Below are 20371 nucleotides of genomic sequence, written 5' to 3' on the forward strand. Positions count from 1 at the left end.
CGGAAAAGAAGTAAAACTGTCACTGTTTGCAGATGACATGATACTATACGTAGAGAATCCTAAAGATGCTACCAGAAAACTACTAGAGCTCATCAGTGAATTTGGTAAAGTAGCAGGATACAAAATTAATGCACATAAATCTCTTGCATTCCTATACACAAACAACGAAAAATCTGAAAGTGAAATTAAGGAAGCACTCCCATTAACCATTGCAACAAAAATAAAATACCTAGGAATAAACCTACCTAAGGAGACAAAAGACCTGTATGCAGAAAACTATAAGGCGCTGATGAAAGAAATTAAAGATGATACAAACAGATGGAGAGATATACCATGTTCTTGGGTTGGAAGAATCAACATTGTGAAAATGACTATACTACCCAAAGCAATCTACAGATTCAATGCAATCCCTATCAAACTACCAATGGCATTTTTCACAGAACTAGAACAAAAAATTTCACAATTTGTATGGAAACACAAGAGACCCCGAATAGCCAAAGCAATCTTGAGAAAGAAAAACGGAGCTGGAGGAATCAGGCTCCCTGACTTCAGACTATACTACAAAGCTATAGTAATCAAGACAGTATGGTACTGGCACAAAAACAGAAATATAGATCAATGGAACAGGATAGAAAGCCCAGAGATAAGCCGACGCACATATGGTCACCTTATCTTTGACAAAGGAGGCAAAAATATAAAATGGAGAAAGACAGCCTCTTCAATAAGTGGTGCTGGGAAAACTGAACAGCTACATGTAAAAGAATGAAATTAGAACACTCCCTAACACCATACACAAAAATAAACTCAAAATGGATTAAAGACCTAAATGTAAGGCCAGACACTATAAAGCTCTTAGAGGAAAACACAGGCAGAACACTGTATGACATAAATCACAGCAAGATCCTTTTTTGACCCACCTTCTAGAGTAATGGAAATAAAAACAAAAATAAACAAATGGGACCTAATGAAACTTAAAAGCTTTTGCACAGCAAAGGAAAACATAAACAAGACGAAAAGACAACCCTCAGAATGGGAGAAAATATTTGCAAATGAAGCAACTGACAATTAAAAAATCGCTAATCATTAGAGAAATGCAAATCAAACCACAATGAGGTATCACCTCACACCCGTCAGAATGCCCATCATCAAAAGATCTACAAACAATAAATGCTGGAGAGGGTGTGGAGAAAAGGGAACCCTCTTGCACTGTTGGTAGGAATGTAAATTGATACTGCCACTATGGAGAACAGTATGGAGGTTCCTTAAAAAACTAAAAATAGAATTACCATATGACCCAGCAATCCCACTACTGGGCATATATCCTAAGAAAACCATAATTCAAAAACAGACATGCACCACAATGTTCACTGCAGCACTATTTACAATAGCCAGGACATGGAGCAACATAAGTGTCCACCGACAGATGAATGGATAAAGAAGATGTGGCACATATATACAATGGCATATTACTCAGCCATTAAAAGAAACGAAATTGAGTCATTTGTAGTGAGGTGGATGGACCTAGAGTGTGTCATACAGAGTGAAGTAAGTCAGAAAGAGAAAAACAAATACCGTATGCTAACACATATATATGGTTCTAAAAAAAAAAATGGTTCTGATGAACCTAGGGGCAGGACAGGAATAAAGACGCAGACGGAGAGAATGGACTTGAAGACACGGGGAGGGGGGAAGGGGAAGCTGCAACGAAGTGAGAGAGTAGCACTGACATATATACACTAGCAAATGTAAAACAGATAGCTAGTGGGAAGCAGCCGTGTAGCACAGGGAGATCAGCTCGGTGCTTTGTGACCAGTTAGAGGGGTGGGATACGGAGGGTGGGAGGGAGGCTCAAGAGGGAGGGGATATGGGGATATATGTATGCATATAGTTGATTTACTTTGTTATACAGCAGAAACACAACACTGTAAAGCTATTATACTCCAATAATAAAGATGTAAAAAAGAAAAAAAAGAAACATTTCAAAAGGACAGAATTGCTTCCCAGAGAGAGGATCTCCATACATAGCTTCTTGGGACTGGGGAATGAGCAAAGTTAGAAGCAGAAATCTACAACGCTGCATCACAGCAAGAAAGGAGAAAAGAGAGTGATGTTCGGTCACTGAACTGTCACATGGTAGAATGTGAGATACAAGTTTTACAGTGTTTTTAAAACATGCCATCCTCTGGTTGATGATTTGAGAATAATCTGGATGTGACTGTGCACTCTGAAGAGGGCACCAAATCAAATCTCCTGCTAACTCTAATCACTCTCTTCAAATTATTTTTATTTTGCTGGCTTAGGGACAGATCAATTGGAAGAATGTGAAGCAACATTACCATTTATCTTATATCACTGTATATATGTTTCCACAGCTCACAGGAGTTCATATATATTTTTGTATATTACATATTGATGTAAAGTTCCAATATACATGCGCCCAAGAAGTTTATGAGAAGGGACTGACATCGCATGTTACAGAATGAGCACAGATGCGAGGAGGTGAAATAAACCATGCTGCTTGATAGAGAAGGCGCCTAGCAAACCGTTCTGATTCATGATTGATGTCACATTAAAAACCCCAATGCAGCCACCTTTAACCATGCACTCCTAGGTTAATCATTTTCAAAAGGGTGGAGAACTTGCAGTTAAATAGAAATGTAAACAGGAGATTCCCTGAGGATAAAGACTAATAAAATAGACTTTCAATAAAAACATCTTTTTGGCATTCAAGTAGAGGCAGTGTTGAAAGGCTGAAGCAGCTTAAGGCACTCTCCAGGCATTTGCCCAAGTACTGAGCCAAGAACTGCAAAGTATTATGCTTGATGACTTGACATGTTGACATACACAGCATCAGCACTGTTACACTTTATATCACCACACGTGACTTTTGAAGGCTTAGAATACTAGAATAACATAGTAGAAAGGTCAACATAGGGAAAGGTCTAGGAAGGTGCGCCTCACAAGGCGAGGAGTCTACCAGTCTTATCACACACCTCCCACTTGTGTTTCTGCCTCCTTGGGTTTCCTATTAAATGCCCTCAGTCACTTATTTATTTGACTGGAGATAAATACATGTTAAAATCTTTGCAGGTGGTGTTTCTGCCCTGTCTGGTGTATGGAGTTGACAACTCAATCATTCACAGTGATAATAATGCCGTGAATATTTTGTGACGGGTGATGCTTATGTCTAATTGACTATACTTGTCACAGGGGCTCCGTGTCTTTCACCAGCCAAACCCAGAACCACGACACTCAACACTTCTCATTAAAAAATAGTTATACTAACTTTAGAAATATGCTAATATGAAATTATGGGTTTTTTGTTTGAAAAATCAGATACAATTGAAATCCAGAGGGAGGAGATATGGGGATATATGTATATGTATAGCTGATTCACTTTGTTATACAGCAGAAACTAACACACCATTGGAAAGCAATTATACTCCAATAAAGATGTTAAAAAAAAATAGCACCTGACACAAAAAAAAAGTAAACTATTGTGCACAACAATCATATTTACTTAAGTAATTCATAAAATTAGTACCATCCCATTCCTTGCCCTTATAGTCTGCAGTGTAAAAGAAGTTTGAGCATGTATCAGAGAGAATTTGTATAGTTTGGCTGTAAAGTTCCTGCACATGTTGATTTGCTTAAAATAATTTCTAAGATGTTCGTTTCATGAAGTTTCAGCAATTGTTCTTAGATGAGTGAAAATTATACCTTACATTTCCTTTTCCAATCATTTACAATAAACTGGCTGAAAAGTCTTTTGATCATGGATGTTGAGAGAATTTATTTTGTCTTCAATTTGAGAGGAACAATTTCAGTAGCTTGCATTTCTAAGTTTTTGTAAAATATTTATATGCTATCCAGTAGAGTACTTTGTATAAATTACATTTGTGAGCACTAGACTATAAATTTTATTCCAAAGAATAATTTTTTTAAATATCATATATCTCTCAAGTTTACAGTTCTATTAAATATATGCATGGCCACATAGATAACAAAACATTTTGCCTTTCTTTTTAAAGATTATTTGTAAAAAGCAGCAGGGCATTTGATTAATTCTTTCAGGTATATAGAAGTCACTGTTCTCTCTAGTGCTTGAAGAGGGATAAATAAAGGGAGAGTGAGGAATCCTTAAGGCAGCATTTCCATCCATATTGATGGGTTTTATTTTATTTGTCTCTAAACTTGTAACAACTGCCTTTTCTTCCTGTTTCCATCACATACTCATATAATGCCTTAGGTGTTTCCTAACTCTCTTTCACAGATTTATTTGTATCATCTGGAGCAGACTGTGAAGCTCTGAAAGAAAACTGGCAAGTTTTGTATAATTTGGATACATCCCATAATATCTAGAAAAACTGGGCAAAAAAAAAAAAAGTTAGGAAACACATTTGTAAAATGTGACAAAGGGTTAAATTCTTTACTATGAACATCAATTAAAAATTGTTCTTTGGCTAAAAAAAAAAACAAAAAACAAATTAAAGTGATCTGTGTTATACCAGGTGAAAATGTCAAGAGCCAGGGCACAATTCGCCATGTTTCGTTTTTCCTTCGTTGGCAATTACAGATTCACAGAAAGGGAGCTTCCCTCAGAGTGGGACCTGAGTAACTGTGGGGTAAAAATAGAACTATTAGCCTATCTGGGATGAACAGGTAGCATGAGTGTGTGTGTGTGTGTGTGTGTGTGTGTCTACATATATCAACAAAGTTTGAAGATTTGAGGCTGTTTTACCTACACCATAACCTTACCCGTTTTATGTGTGGCCATGGCACCAACTGCACCAAGTCTCAATTCTGACCTTGACATTCATCTACTTTCTTTACCATATTCAAAATTATAGTCCAGTCCTTACCAAACTTGATAGTCCATTCTGACCACAGTCTCACTGGTTACTACATGGGAAACCATATCTCTGGATAATGCCAATGTCCATTCTTCTGTTCACACTTTTCCAGCTTCATGGAATTGCTTCCTTAATCCTTCCATAATCTAAGTTTTAATGCTTTTTGCAACACCCATGTAAGCCCTGCTTTTTTTGACAAATTCATTCTACAGTGATCTCCATATTCTGTCAATTTCCAAAGCTCTAGGAGTCTGTACCACACATTTGCACGCTCCTCTGACTCACTCTTTGGTTTGTTCTGATGTGTTTTATCTTTTCAACAACATTAACATGAGCTCTTTTTTTTTTAACATCTTTATTGGAGTATAATTGCTTTACAATGGTGTGTTAGTTTCTGCTTTATAACAAAGTGAATCCGTTATACATATACATATATCCCCATATCTCCTCCCTCTTGTGTCTCCCTCCCTCCCACCCTCCCTATCCCACCCTTCTAGGTGGTCACAAAGCACCGAGCTGATCTCCCTGTGCTATGCGGCTGCTTCCCACTAGCTATCTATTTTACATTTGGAAGTGTATACATGTCCATGCCACTCTCTCACTTTCAGCTCTTTTAATACAGAATTTCATACAAAGTTAGGCACAGATTAGGAGATCAACGTATTCAAATCTATTCATTGATTGACTGATTTTTTTTTCACTAATTTACTCAACAAGTGATGTGCCACACTGGGTGTTGAGTGCTGGAAATGCAAAGATGAGAAAGATAAACCTTTTCCCATGAAAAAGTTCAAAATGTATAGGGGAGAGAGAAATGTAGCCTTCTAACTCTAAAGTACATTAATCTGGTACAATATAAATGTACTAAAAGGAGGAGCTGATGGGTGGAGGAAGGGGTCACTTTTAGTTGTGTGATCATAAAAGTATCCTACAAGAAAGTGCATTTCATTTATTGGTTCATTCACTCTTTCCCTCATTCATTCATTCATTCAACAAACATTTAGTAATTGCCGGCAACATGCCGGGTACTGTTAAGATTGGGGATACTGGGATGACAGGTTGGAAGGTAGAATCTCTATTTCCAGGGTGCTCACACTCCAGAGGGGAAAACAGTGAGTAAACCAACAAATGATAGCACAGTCTAAAAAACAATGTTACCTAGCCAGGTAATTGTGATCGATGCCGGCTGTCTTTACATTGATTGGTTTGGACTAGTTAAGGATATCATTCACGTCACTATTGCACCCTGAGCACCTCACCTTTACTAAGTAAGTGAAAAAAGGCAAATAGCACTATCTAGGTTTGGTTTTCCTCAAGCTTAATCCATGAAAAACAATTAATTGTCATGGTTAAGATTAAAAATTTTTTTTTAAATATCAAAAACATACATCTTACTTAACACAGCTAAATATTAGCACGAATTAGCTGCCATTTATCTAGTTTAAAATCCAATGCTTATTTCGAAAAAAAGAGTAAAAGATAATCCAAAAACCTAGTTAAAATAAATACCTCATTAAGCTTTCATTGCTATTGGTTCATAATTACTGTTTATTTTATCCCTACTTTGAATGGTTTTCATGGAACTAATTCAACCATAATATCCAATTTTTCTCGCTCTTATACAGAACTTCAACTTGCTTTGGATTTTAATGCAGGTTTTCTTAAAAATGCTTATAGAAAACTTCTTCCAGCCTGACTGTTGTCCTTGCTTGAGGAAGAGCAGGGCTACATCTTCTCAATTCAATTTACATCAGTAAACATGCACTGGATGACCACCAAGTACTTTAGAGATACAAAGGTGAGTAAATCACAGTCGATTTCTTCAACAACTGTATAATGTATAACGGAGTTCTAGGAAGTTTCAAAAGAGAGGCCATTGACTGATCAAAGAAAATTATCATTATGTGCCCAGATAGGCCTCCAAATTATCTGTGTGCTAAGAATGATGCTTCATTAAGTTACTCATTTTCTCTGGTTCCAGCAGCTCAGTCAGAGGAAAATTAAAAACCAAAAAAAACACAGTTCTTTGATGGCAGTATGTTGTCCCTGGCCCACATAAGATCCAAACCAATACTTTTCTACACTAAAAAAAGAAGTTCTTTCTTCACCACCAAGCAAACTTCCTTTAGCTTCCCTCTTCCATTGGGTGTTTAAATACCATCAGTCAACTACAAATACCACCCACTTTTTTACAAACGGCCTCCTTGTCAGTCTCCCTTACAGGAGCTGTGCCCTGGCCACAAAACACAGCATCTAACACACTTGAAAAGACTAGAGAATGGTTTATATATAAATCATATATGTGGGTGTATATATAAATCATATATGTGGGTGTATATATAAAATACATATATAAATATTCCAAATATTATACATAAAAACCTCCATATACTAGAGAGATTAATTCATAAATCTCAGTCATCAGAAGAAATAAAAGCAATAAATTCTTTTCAACAAACTTAAATAAAGACAATGCAAAACTACTATGTTATTGAACAAAACTTAAAATTTTTTTTATATAGGTTTAGTTTCTTTCTTTAACTTCCACACTATTTAGTGCACTAATGAGATTTTTTTTTTCAATTTCTGAGGACTCTGTGAAATAAGTTTACCTTTAGTATTTTCATAAATTAAACCATAAAATGTATTAGAAAATGAATAGTAATACATTTTCTCTTGAAAAATGTTCTCTAAGTAATTCTGAAGATTCTGTTTCTAAACTTAGTTTAAGAGATTCGTAAACAGCATGTAGGGATGACTCTACTTCTCTCTCTGAGAGGCGACGTATTCTGTTAAAGAAACATACCCAGATACTGTCCTCTTGTCGATACTGTTTCCAGTTCCTGCCACTGTCACTGAACATTAGGAGGTAGCTGGTCACCCAGTTGGAGCTCCCATATCCCCCTTGGGTGGCCACAGCGGTGATCTCCATTCTCTCTCCAAGGTCAATCTGCAACCACTGGTATTTGTTTGACACAAGTGGAGACCAGCCACCGGCTCCTTTTGTGAAAAGAGAAAAAGGAGAAATGAGCAAAGAATTCGTTAAAAATCTGTTCGTGAACCAGCAATCCCAGTAAGACTGTTCCTCTATGGAACTTAAGAAAGTCAAATTTCCAAAATACGAAACTTTCCATAATGCTAGAAAAATATAGAGAAACAAGAATGTAATGTAAATGGATGGAACCTATGTTAATTATGTTCATTTCTAGGCGTTTCAACCATCTGACACTAGGAGAGTTAACTGAATGAGGTTAAACTCATTGAATGTTTAAACCACTTAATTTGACAGGCAGACATCCACGTCAACACTTGGAACTGGCACGTTTACTGCCCACATGCATGACTGTGTAATGATTTGGCCTTACACCCCTTTGCCCAGAACTTGATTTACCTTCACACTATGGTGGAACTAGAAGACTACCTTTGATGTCTGATCATGTTTAGACTCCTTAGAGAAAGAAGTACAGCATTAAGCCCGGGAATACAAACGTGGCCAAGGGATAGTTCCTGCCTTCACCGTGTTTACGGTCTTATGGGAGGAAAAGACATTGAAAAGCATATTTGAAACACAACATGAAAAGGGTTAATGGTGAGGCAGGTGCAGGGAATAATAACACAGTAAATAATGGAGAGCTCTATCCAGTGATAACTGACTTGCAACAGTGTGTGAGAGACCATTACATTTTCAGCAATTTTGCATGATGATTGTTAAAGATAGCCATCTTTGCAATTGGCCATGATGGGAGTATTTAAACCACGAAAATTGGCCAACTCTGCAAATCAGTACCCACTCCCACCCCAGCCAGTTTACCAACACATCACTAGTTGTATCCTATCTGGGAAGTGGGGTGGTGGGTGAGAGGATAGCGGATAGGAGAGCCATGGTAAATTGTGTTTGAGCACTCAGAAGTGAAAAATAGAAGTCTGTTGTATATTCAAGGAAATATGGATAGAACAGAATTTATTGTGTTTTGTTTTATCCAAATGCACACCAGAAAATTATAGACGTGATTACCTACTGTACATCTTGTTAAGACGTTTCATTCTTCCAGTTTACTATAATAGTGCTTTATTTGAGGAATTTATTTAAGTAATACTGAATTGCTAACCGTGTAAGTATTATGTAGTCACTGTAAAAAACATGAAATAGGGTTTATCCCATTTTTGAATCCATAATTATCTACTATTCAATATATATTAAAATGCAGTATCTGTTACATAATGTACCATGTAAGAATATTAGTACATGTTTTCTTTTCCCCATTCTTTTGCCATCCACCTTGAGGTTCTGATAATAAGTTCTGACATTTCAGATAGAGATTACCATAAATTTATATACAGTTTTTATTCAAGCATTATTCTTGACATCCATGCCCTGTTTTATAAACCTTGAGTCAGGCACTAATACAAAGAGATGCCCAATTTTGCTATTATGGTAAGGCACATACCTTTGTGAGACCTAAAGGGACACATCTGTATTAACAACTGCTTTAATAAGATTTTTAAACCCTTCTGATGGCAGATACAACACAGTGACACTCTGAGAGATAAAAAGCAGAACTCTGTGTTACAGCTTCAAAGAAAAGAAGACTGCCAGGAAGGGCCGTAGAGGGTAATGCCACCACAGAAAGGGTGGCAAGTTGAAGCCGTTGAGGGCAGCTTACGTATGCAAGCGGGGTGGAGTTAGCTAAGTTTTGTGAGCTCCAGGGAAGAGGGGCTGTGTCCGGGGGTCTGGGCCTGGCTCCAGGATGATCAGGGTTGAGGCACAGTGGCCACAGAGGGTGTGAGCGCAATCAAAGAAGGGGTTGGGTTTGGACACAATCAGCTGCTCAAGAAGGGGACTGACCAGCTTCTAGTCAGGGCCTCAAACTGAGTTAAGACAGCATTTTTTTTAAGTATTATATTCTAACAGTCTCCTTCCTTGACAGTATCACACTAACTCCTGATTGTATTCGGGTATGAGTCCCGAGATCACTTACTACATTGTCTGTAGAACTATATAATTTCTTTTCAAATTTCCTTCTTTCTTGGAGGGAATCATTGTTCAAAAGTGTCTTCCACTTTGTACATCAAAAGTACAGTGCTCTCCTTCTTGACCCAAAATATTGGTACACTGTGCAATTTTTATTGGTGTGTTTTTGCTTTTCATTTTCTCTGTATTTGCCCCTGAAGAACCTGTGGTTTTGGCTGGTAACCTGGATGAGTGGAGTTCTCTTGGTCACCAATGCCATCTACCATGTTTAGGCTAGAGTGAAAAATGCTTGTATTTTAAGTAAGAGGGCTTGTTGGGCAGACGTGGGCCCTGGCTGCATTTCGGGTGTCTCGGGGTCATTGACCTAGCATGGCTTTGCTGTCCACAAAGGGCGCTGCTCATGCAGCCTGTCTGCAGAGCAACAGGAGGCACGGTGCTCTTAACTAGGACACAGCAGTGTCCCCCATATTGTCATGATATATAAATGGGAATCAGCAGTTCCCAATGGATATAGAAAAGACAGCAGCAATAGGGGTTGGGGAATCTCAGGATTTGGCTACCTGACAGTAGGGTCAACCTTCCTCTCCAGAGTTAACAATAGACCATGTCTTTGAAGTATGGGTACATGATGGGAGTGGTGAATGGGTAAAAACTTCCCTCTACTGTCCTATCTAATTTTACAATTCTGCCTCAGGGCCTATCAAAAGTTTGGAAGTTGAAAGTCTTCCAGGGTCTGATGTTCACCAAGCATCCTTGGTCCATCTGCAGCATAGTTGCATATGTGTTACAACTGCCTATCTCTCTGCATTTTTATCATTTTTTGCATAGAAAAGTTGGAAAAGAATGAATGAAGTGCCCCCAGCCAGCCATCATCTTTACCTGGAATTTCTATGTTTGGAATTTTATCTACATCACCTTATACCTTTGAGAAAATACTGAGTTATTTTGTTTCTTGCTCTTTCTAGTTAATTTTAATGGTCTAAAGTTAGTAATGAAGATACATTTTTAATACAGAGTTGTATAATGTTTCTGTGGCACTCTGACATTCCTTTATAGATCAGTATTTAAAACAGGAACACATGAGAGAAGCACAGTGGAAAAAAAAAAAAGAATCAGCGTGAGTCTAGTGAGTTAAAATTGGATCATCAATTCCCATCAGGAGCAAGAGGAACCTCTCACTGACCGCTCCCTCTTCCCAGCGTCACTCACCATTACAGCTGCTCTAACCAACTTGAAACATCCGCAATTAATTGACCTTGAACATTTCAATTTCTCACCTGTGGCGAAAAGGTACTACTGATATGCTAAATCAAGTGATACCATTAACAAGGTACACCAATAAAGTAATGGAAATTCAGATGCTCCTAGGCTTTACCGAGTAATTTCGGCAAGCTAAGTCAGCCATAGGGAATCCAGAGATTCCTACAGGGTTTTAAACTGTGTGGCTCTGTAGACACACATGGTATAAGTGTGTGATGGAGTGTTATGATTGTTCTAATTTTAAAACAAATGTTGAATAGTAATATAGAAAATGCAAATATACAGATATAGATAAACAGACATGGATATAGAACTCAGCACACTTTGCTAGTGCCAGCCTATGATGACATGTAGGGACAATAGTGACATGAAATGAAAATGCAGCTGCAGCTGAGGTTAAGCTACCCCAGGCGTAGGGTCACCGCCAAACCAACTAGCCTTCTGGAGACATCCTATTGTCATAGTATCTACTTTTTGAATGGAGAAAATGATGGCTAACTCCAGCAAGTTGTTAACCCTGAATTACTATAAAATAAAATACAGTGAACTTTTAAAATTTACTAACTAAAACTTTCAGCTGGTGGTCAAGTATTATTTGTCCTTAATGATGCTTTTAATATGCCGATAGAGTCAACATCATGGTAGACCAATGTGAGACCAATGACCATCTTTCCATAACCCCATCTATTCCATGGTTATTGACACTTAATCCACAAGACCCAGTCTTATCCCTCCATTTCTTTTCTTCCCCATATCGCAGCCCTCCTTCCCCTATTCCACCCTCCTTTTTCTCCTGCCTTGGCCTCATTACTGAGACTTGGCATAATAAAATGTCATAAATTTATTCAAACAGAAACATTTCTTGCATCTTCATATCACAGCCTGAAAACTCACACTTAAAAGCCCTCTACCCACTGATGAGACTTTTACACTAAGCATTGTAGTACTGCTATGAGATTTAAATTTAAAAAGCATAATAAGTGCCTATTGATTTCTCTCACAGACAGCAAGCCCGTGAGTATACGGTAATTGTTAATTTTTGAATTATAAAACAATTATTATTGCTATCGACTCCAAAGAGTTACCATCACAGTAAAGTTGAGCTTTGGAAAAATTTAGTTACTGAATGATCACAAAACACAGCATCTCTTGTATCTGTTGCCTACTACTTTTAAACATCAGCTTCCTCAGGAACTGGCTTCTGTAACACATGTTGCTGTGAACTGTCAGGAAAAAAAAAGCAAACTAAAATTTAGCCGGTGCCTATTGTATGCTAAGTACTCTACTAGAAATTTTATGTACCATATTAAACTTTATTAAAATTATCTTGTGAGATGAAATATATTTTAACATCTCTTCTTTTCAAATGAAACTTTTAAAAAAGAGATTCACAGAAGCTAAGTAAATTTTCCCAAATTTTTAGTATAGATGAGAAATTATTTTTTAATGATTTTAATCTGTTAGGATCTCATTTAAGAAATCTCCTCCTTTTTCATTCTTTAACCTTGAAATAATTATACAACTACCATTGCCCCAGAGTGGTATATTTTATCCCAAGAATAAATTCAAATAATAGATTGTGTTATTTAAATATAAATAGGTAGCTGGCTGAATTACGTTTAAAACCCTTATATCCTTTCTAGTAGGGAGCACGAATATTTAGTTCTGGACATGGAGGCACATCTTACAAGTTCATGGAAGTGAAAGAAAAATTGAAGAAAAAAATACTCTTGGTAGGAGCTTTAAAATATAGAAAAGAATCACTTCTATCCCCTACTAGTATTAAAAATGGCATGACTGCCACTGCTGATGGTCACCTGTGAAGGTGATGTGTCACAGAGTTTGTCAACTTTGCAAAGGTTGGAACACACGAAAGGGCAAGCCATATTTCTCAAGATGTAAAGCATAGAAGGACACAGGTGTTCAAGGACACAAAACACAAGTGAACACAGTTCAATGACAGTCCTAGCCATCATTATGGCATCTACATTTCTAGAAAACAACTGGCTTAATTAAAATTGTCCTAGGGAAGTTTCCCTCTGAGATAATTACATTTTTTCACATGTGATTTCATCTAGATTTCCCCACAATTGTAAGTTTGCCTGGATCATTTTGATCTTGACATTGAATTACAATAATGTAAAAGGAAGAGAAAAAACATGGTGCCAGTATTTGTCTGTCTCCCTTAAATGGTTCGCAGTGTCCCGGGGCCACCATTTACAACCTTATCAAGCTTTGTATTTTTACCAGTGTAGTTCTTTTTGCTGGAAGGCAACATGACTCTATCGATGCTCTGTGTCTGGCTAGTCTTGCCTCGTGTACACTCCTGAAACGTGGCGTTGCTGCCCCTGGTCACAGTGATTATTACAGGTACAGGCAGGTCAGCTGAGCCGAGCCAGCAGGGCATTTCCAGGATTTCATTGAGACTATGAGAGAAAGACCCTCTTTTCTGCTGTGAACGCTGAAAGGATGGGAATTAGGCATCGAGCTGTAGGAGCAACTGTTGTGGAAAACCTGAGTGAAGCAGCAAAGGCCCAAGCAGAACAGAGAGACGAGGCGAGACCCGGTTCTGATAGCACAGTCAGCACCCCTGGGTCCAGCTGGGCCCGCAGGGCATCCCTGCGCTTTCCAGGTACGTGAGCCACTGGCCAGCCCCTTCCCCTGGTGCTGAACCCACTCAGGCCACTGCATCAGCAGTTCTCCATTCTCTCCTTCATTATTTTTTTCTCCTTAATGCATCATACCCATTAATGTACATGCATGCTGTTATTTTTCCCCCTTTAAAAGAAAAAAAAAAAAGAAGCTTCTCTTGACTCCACTCTATTTCTCCTGCTTTTTATATTAAGGTAATATGTTAATTCAAATAAGATGTCCATGCACACTCTTTCCGATGTTTGTCATTTCATTCTATCTCAGGCCAATTCCAATTAGACTGTCAGTCCATGCCACTCAATGAAAACTGCTCTTGTCAAGGTTACCAAAGAACTGCATGTTACTAAATCGAATGGTCAGATTTCAGTCTTCCTACCACTTGGCCTGTCAGTGACATCTGATACTTTCAACTACTCCCAATGCCTTGATATTCTTTGTCCACTTAAACTTCCATAAAGCTCATTCTCTTCATTTTCTTCTTAGCTTATTAGTTGCTCCTTCTCAATCTCCATTGTTGGTTCTTCCCCTTATCTCTTCCCTCTGAAGGCTGAGATGCTCCAGGGCTCAGTCCTTCGCCCTGCTTCTTCTCCATCCCCATCTCCTTGCTGACCTCTCTTGGCCTCATGGACTTAAATATTATGTGCCAATAATTCCCCAGTTTCTATCTCCACCCCCAACCTCTTCCCTGATATTAGACTCTCTACTTGCTATCTTTAACATTTCCCAAACCAAACTCCTCTTCTTCCCCCAAATCCTACTCTATTCACATGCTTCCCCAACCCAGTTTATGACAGACAATTCCATTCTTAAAGTTTCTCAAGACAAAAAAAAAAAAATACAGTGTGCTTGACTCCTTTCTTTCTCTCTCACCATACTACCAAACCGACAGAAATACTGCTGGTGCTACTCAACTCTGCAGAATCAGAGGATTTCTCCAACTCCACTGGTGCTCCTTTCTATTCCAGCCGGGATTCTTGCCACAGCAACCTAACAAGTCTCCCTGCTTCCCCCTTTGCTCACTGAGACTCTCTCTGTTCTCTATACAACAGGTTTAAAATATTCCTGGGCTCAGAACACTACAATAACTTTCACTTTCACACACAGTGAAAGACAAAGTCATTACTAGACGGCCTCCAGATTCCTTATATGATCTGCCCCCCTTGCACGGCTCCCGCCCCAGGTCTGGCTTCCCAGATCGGTACCCTCCGTCAACGACGGCCTCCTCAAGGTTCTTTGAGCAAACACCATTCTCCCATCTCCCATCCCATGCTTTGATAAGCTATCCTTTCTGCCTGGAGTGCTCTTCTCTGAGATAGACTGGGCTAAAATCTTTGCTACCGTCAAGTCTTTGCTCAAATGTGATCGCTCTCATACAAGCATGCCTCTCCTGACCTTCCCTATTAAAATTCCTTCCACCCAGCAATCCTGCTCCCATTCATCTTAATCCAAACCACTTTTCATTTTTTGTCAGATATTGACATATTTATACATACATTTCTCGTTTAGTATCTTTCCTTATCCTTTATCTTGCCCTATCAGAATATAAGCTCAATGAGGCCTAGAGTCTTGGCCTGTTTTGTTCAAAGATAGATCCTACATGTCTAGCACACTGCCTGACACATAGTAGGTGCTTAATAAATATTTATTGAATAAAGGAATGAAATAAATCTCTTTCCATATGGGTATAATAAGACTGTGTTAATTCATATACCAAATATGAATATATTATACCTAGTGGCAAAAGCTGGAACTAAATAAAACTAAATAAAAGCACAAGATACTTCTCTTTGCAAAAGAGAATGAAAAACACATCCTTCTAATAAAAAAAAAAAAAAACCAATTGTCTCTTTCAGTACTTTCAGTGAGGTTCTCTAAGAGAAAGCTTAGGCACTTGGCTGAGACACACACACACACACACAGAGGCATGCACGTACATACACACAATGTCTACCAACCGCTTCAAAGTTCCCTAGTTTAATCACTTGTAAACTACATTTCCTAGATGTATTTATTGCTCTATTTTTGGAGTTTTTGATACAATGAAAGAGATGCTTTTTACTTCATTTCCCCAGCAAGGTTCTAAACTAATAATACCTTACTAAATTCTCGTAGGTTTTAGTGTTTTGCTGTTGATCAATTTTTCCTCCCAGCAGACTGGCAGACTGACTTTCAGCCCTGCTTCTTGTATTGCCAGATCAAACGTTTCTGAAGTGTTCAATAATTCAGTGGATTAATCAGTAAATATTTACATCCTTTCTCTGCTTAGGCATTTTGATTCGTATATTTGATGTGCAAATTTTGGGAAAGCCAAATTTCCTCTAGAAGACTAGAATAAAATTACAAAACCACCAAAATCTGTGCTTTAATTTTTTTCACCACAGCCAGTTTTATTTCATTCAAATTAGTAGCTTTGGAAAAATGACTTTGAGCACATGATGTCTGGAAATTCAGACGGTAATCAGGACTTGCCCGTGTTTTGCTCTAAGACCATTATAATACTTTTCTAAAAGTTTCGATTTAGATCTACTACAGTGAGGCAGGTCATTTCAGTAAATGACCTCATGCATCAGATAGAGCACACTGACAATATCCCAGAGACTGAAAAACCATTTTTTGCTTCCCTACCTTTTTTTTTTTATCTTCCCCAGCCAGAGAGAGATGATAAGCTGCCATGAGTCAAATGTCCTCATATCACTCCTGGGTTAAGAAACTGAAGTCACTCTTGTACCCAACAGACATTATTTCCACATAATGATTGGAAAAGCCAGCAATACTAGGGCACAGTATATGAAAAAAAGGTAAAAAGTACAAAATCAATTCCAGGCATTTGATTAAATCATTTAATATTTTCCCAATTTGTGAAAATGCTAAAACATTAATACAGCATCACGATCCCAATGAATGAGATATGTTTAACTCTAGGCTTAGATATTTGTTGAATTTAGTCTTGAATATACATACTTTAATTCCACGATTTATTCCTTTTTAAGTATTATTTTATTGTGGAAAATTTTATTTCACAGGCAATGGGAAAAATTATTAGTGATGCTGGTGACCGAGACATCCTTAACATTCATTCATAACATTCCCCTCATCTTGACTGAACTTCAGACAGGTTTTTTCCCTGACCATAGGCCCCTGACCTCCCTTTTCTCAGAGCATTTAATTGAGGGAAGTTGCAATTGTAAATTATTTCTCTGATCCTTGCAATGTAAATTTTCATCAAGCCTCCTTACAGTTTTACAATCCAAGAATGTCTTTCTCAAGGACCTGAGTCATCCCTCTGAAATGTAATCAAGAAAGATAGAGCCCTATCACCCAGTCTCTGCGGGAGGGCAGGAGCCTAACTCCACAAGCACCAATTAGCAAACACAAATGGCCTAATCACATTGACCAACTTCCCCCTGAGGTTCTCCAGTACTCTTCCATTAGCTCATCAGCTCAGTGCTTTAAAACTCTCCCACCTTGATTTCAACAGAGCAGAGTTCAATCTCTCTCCCCTACTGCAGAAGTCTTGACCCCCATTGCTATAGTCTTGAATAAAGTCTTTTTGTCTTTTTAATTCAATCCAGTGCAATTTTCTTTGACAAGAGATAATTGGTTTTTTTTTTTTATTAGAAGGATGTGTTTTTCATTTTTCTACCTAATGAGTCATGTTCCCCAGAAACCATTACACAGAGTCTGAGAAGATAAAGAACAATGCTTAGAAATGAATGAGGGTCTGACTAGAGCTAACCAGAGGGGTTCTTCAGGATAGTGACAGTGTCCAAAGACCACTGCCCATCTGTTCTACCTATTAACCAAAAGAATGTCACAGCCAGCTTAGGGGAATCTGAATAGAACAAGAACTGTCATGGGGCCTGGCCAGAAAAGGTGATGGCCTTTGTCAAGAGAACAGTCGTAGGGACCAAATGACCACTAAATTTGGCAGTGTACATCAACAAACATCCAGTGTGAGGACCAACCAAACCACACTTAGCAGGTATCACTGACCTGGGACACAAGGATCCAATCAATGATCTTGTGGTGGACATCAACACAACAACCGACATATGTCAGGGGAGCCCCCCACCCCAAGTGCCAGGACATCATCTGAGTTCCTCTCATGCCAACTGCCATTTTGGAAAGGAGTGGAAGAAAGATTAGGAAATCAGAAGGTCTGAGCATTTACCTGGAAGAGACTGACACAACCAAAGGAGGTTCCTTTACCCAGCAGAGGCTAGGGGGTTTGAGGTGACTTGGTAAGTGGGCAAAAATGGGAAACAGTCTCTGAACTGAAGAGCAAACAGGATCTTCCCAACTAAAAACAATACACTCAGCTGCTAAAGTTTTGGCAATACTGAAAAATATATGGTGTTTCCATGTTACTTCTCAACTACTAACATAACCTGCAGACTCATAGCTTTGCAACTAGCTTGAGAAAATCAGATCGACCAGTTTTCAGATCTGAATGACGAAAGATACTAGAGTGTCTTTATGAGTGTCTTGGGCGTGTGCTTAACATCCCCAAAGCTGCCGATTATGCATTTTATATAACTTATGATTTTCTAAAACTGTATGTGGACTGGCCAGAACGATGTCATCTGCACGTGTACATGGGTGGTCAACCAGAATCAATATGTCTATCTGGTTCAAAAAACATTTTGCCATATGCACAGCATTGAAACAGTCAGGTCTACGCTGCTCCAGAGCAGAATCACTCCACATTCATTGGGCATCACACTGATTTTAGGTACAAAGAAGAGAGAAACACACACACACACACACACACACACACACACACACACACACAGAGTCTGCTGGCTTTAACAGAAATAACGTTCTACAATAGCATGTGGAGTGGGATCCAAGTAGGACTGAGTGTGTGAAGCCAACAGGTGAAATACTCCTCCAGCATCGGGCAACCAGCTCCACGCGGCCCTGGGCCTAGGTACAAAGAGCGGAGCACACAAGCGTTAGGGCTTCATAAAAAGAATACAGGGGAAAATACGCTTTTACAAGATTTAGTTCAAAATGGTGATACCTGACCGTTAATTTTGCCAGTGATACACATACATTTAGATTTTTAAAATTATCCTCAATTATTACATGTGTATTCAATGGTTTCTTTACCTCATTATATAAAACAAATCATGTTTCGACATATGAGAGTCTGGTAGAGTTTATTGTGCCAAAATAGTGAAGACTCCAAATAGACGTAAATGGAACAAACCACTGCTGCGTGGTTTTTTCCAATCAAGCCCTTTTATTTATTAATCTGATTTTAGCCTATGGTTATAAACTCGTCATTTTGTCATTGTATCACCTAAACTGAGAGATAAACACCTTCTAAAATTATATGCACCAATTATTCTGTATTAGAAACAATATCACACATTGCCCTGGCTTCACCAAGAGAAAAACAGTCCTATTTTGAGGGAGTGTGATCGAGTCGGTCAGGATGTGAAAGGTGGGGAAGCACAAGGAGAGGAGGAAAAAACACATCATTTTGTTCTGTTTATCTCTATCTTATTTCTATTTGTAATGTATAATGGAAAGTTCTAAATTGTCCTTTTTGATAAGAAGAAAGTCTCACAAAGGAACCTCATTTCCACTTGAACCAATGAGGCCTTTCACACGATTGTCAGGCCACCTATCATGGTTCATGGTTCCCAGTGTATACTGATCCACTGAGTCATAAAGTAGTGCTTCCAGCTGGGAATGAGAGTTAATGCAAACTCTCTGGATCAGAAAAGACGGACCCCAAAAAGTAGGTCATGCTTCCGCCTAGCCAATTTCAGATTGCTCCTGGCAATACTGTGACTCTAACCCACACCCCTGCGCCTTCCCACATGCCCCGTCACCACACAGGAGAATGCGGCAGCTGAAAACAGCATCCTAGCAGAGGCAGCTCCACACATGTTCACGGTGACCGCTAGGACAACTATAAGAAAACAAAGACTTTTGATAAGCAAAAGGAAAAGTCAGTTATCAACATGGATCATTCTGTTGCAACTGTTTTTGCTTTTACTATATTCTTTTTCTGAAGAATTAACATAAAGGTTAATTTGTTGGTACTGTTTGGAATGTATCTTCAGAGTTTAGAACTTTGCATTTTAATTTTTTAAGTTACCACCAAATTTTTAAAAAGTTTTTTAAGAAAAATAGAAAGAGAGAGGGAGGGATAGGGTGGAAACTTCTGGAGGTGATGAATAAGTTTAGGGCTGTGATTATGGTGATGGTGTCATGGGCATATACTTATCTCCAAACTCATCAAGTTGTATACATTAAATAGGTACAGCTGTATACATATCAATCATACATCCATAAAGTAGTTTTTAAAATTAGCAATTCATAATTTTAAGAAATATGAATGTAATATTTCCAGAGTCAGCTGAGCTTGTCAAACATAAATGTCAAGATCTTTATATTTTTATTTAAAGGTATCGATTTTTCCCTTAACAAATCATAACTGAGTAGAAGAGTATTGTGGTGTGTTAATGGCCATAAAAAAAAAGTTTTTTTGCAAAATTATATGCAATCCTAGGATTTTAGGCTCCTTTACATAAAACACGGGAGGGACAATATAGTTGCATGGATGTTGTATTTAAGGGGACCTCCCAGATGATCTTCAGACAGAGTTTCAATAGTGAAT

The 20371-nt window shown here is 38.3% G+C and overlaps 1 protein-coding gene across 1 annotated transcript in view; it reads right to left on the reverse strand.

Moving 5' to 3' along the window:
- CNTNAP4 (contactin associated protein family member 4) overlaps positions 1-20371 on the reverse strand; it is a 266473-nt gene that overhangs the window by 181726 nt on the left and 64376 nt on the right. The window contains exon 3 of the mRNA XM_082366313.1: positions 7660-7853. Coding sequence (XP_082222439.1) covers positions 7660-7853 — 194 coding nt within the window. The remainder of the gene's footprint in view (positions 1-7659; positions 7854-20371) is intronic.

The sequence above is a fragment of the Balaenoptera borealis genome (assembly GCF_965194805.1).
Source record: "Balaenoptera borealis genome assembly, chromosome: 19".
NCBI classification, from domain to species: Eukaryota; Metazoa; Chordata; class Mammalia; order Artiodactyla; family Balaenopteridae; genus Balaenoptera; species Balaenoptera borealis.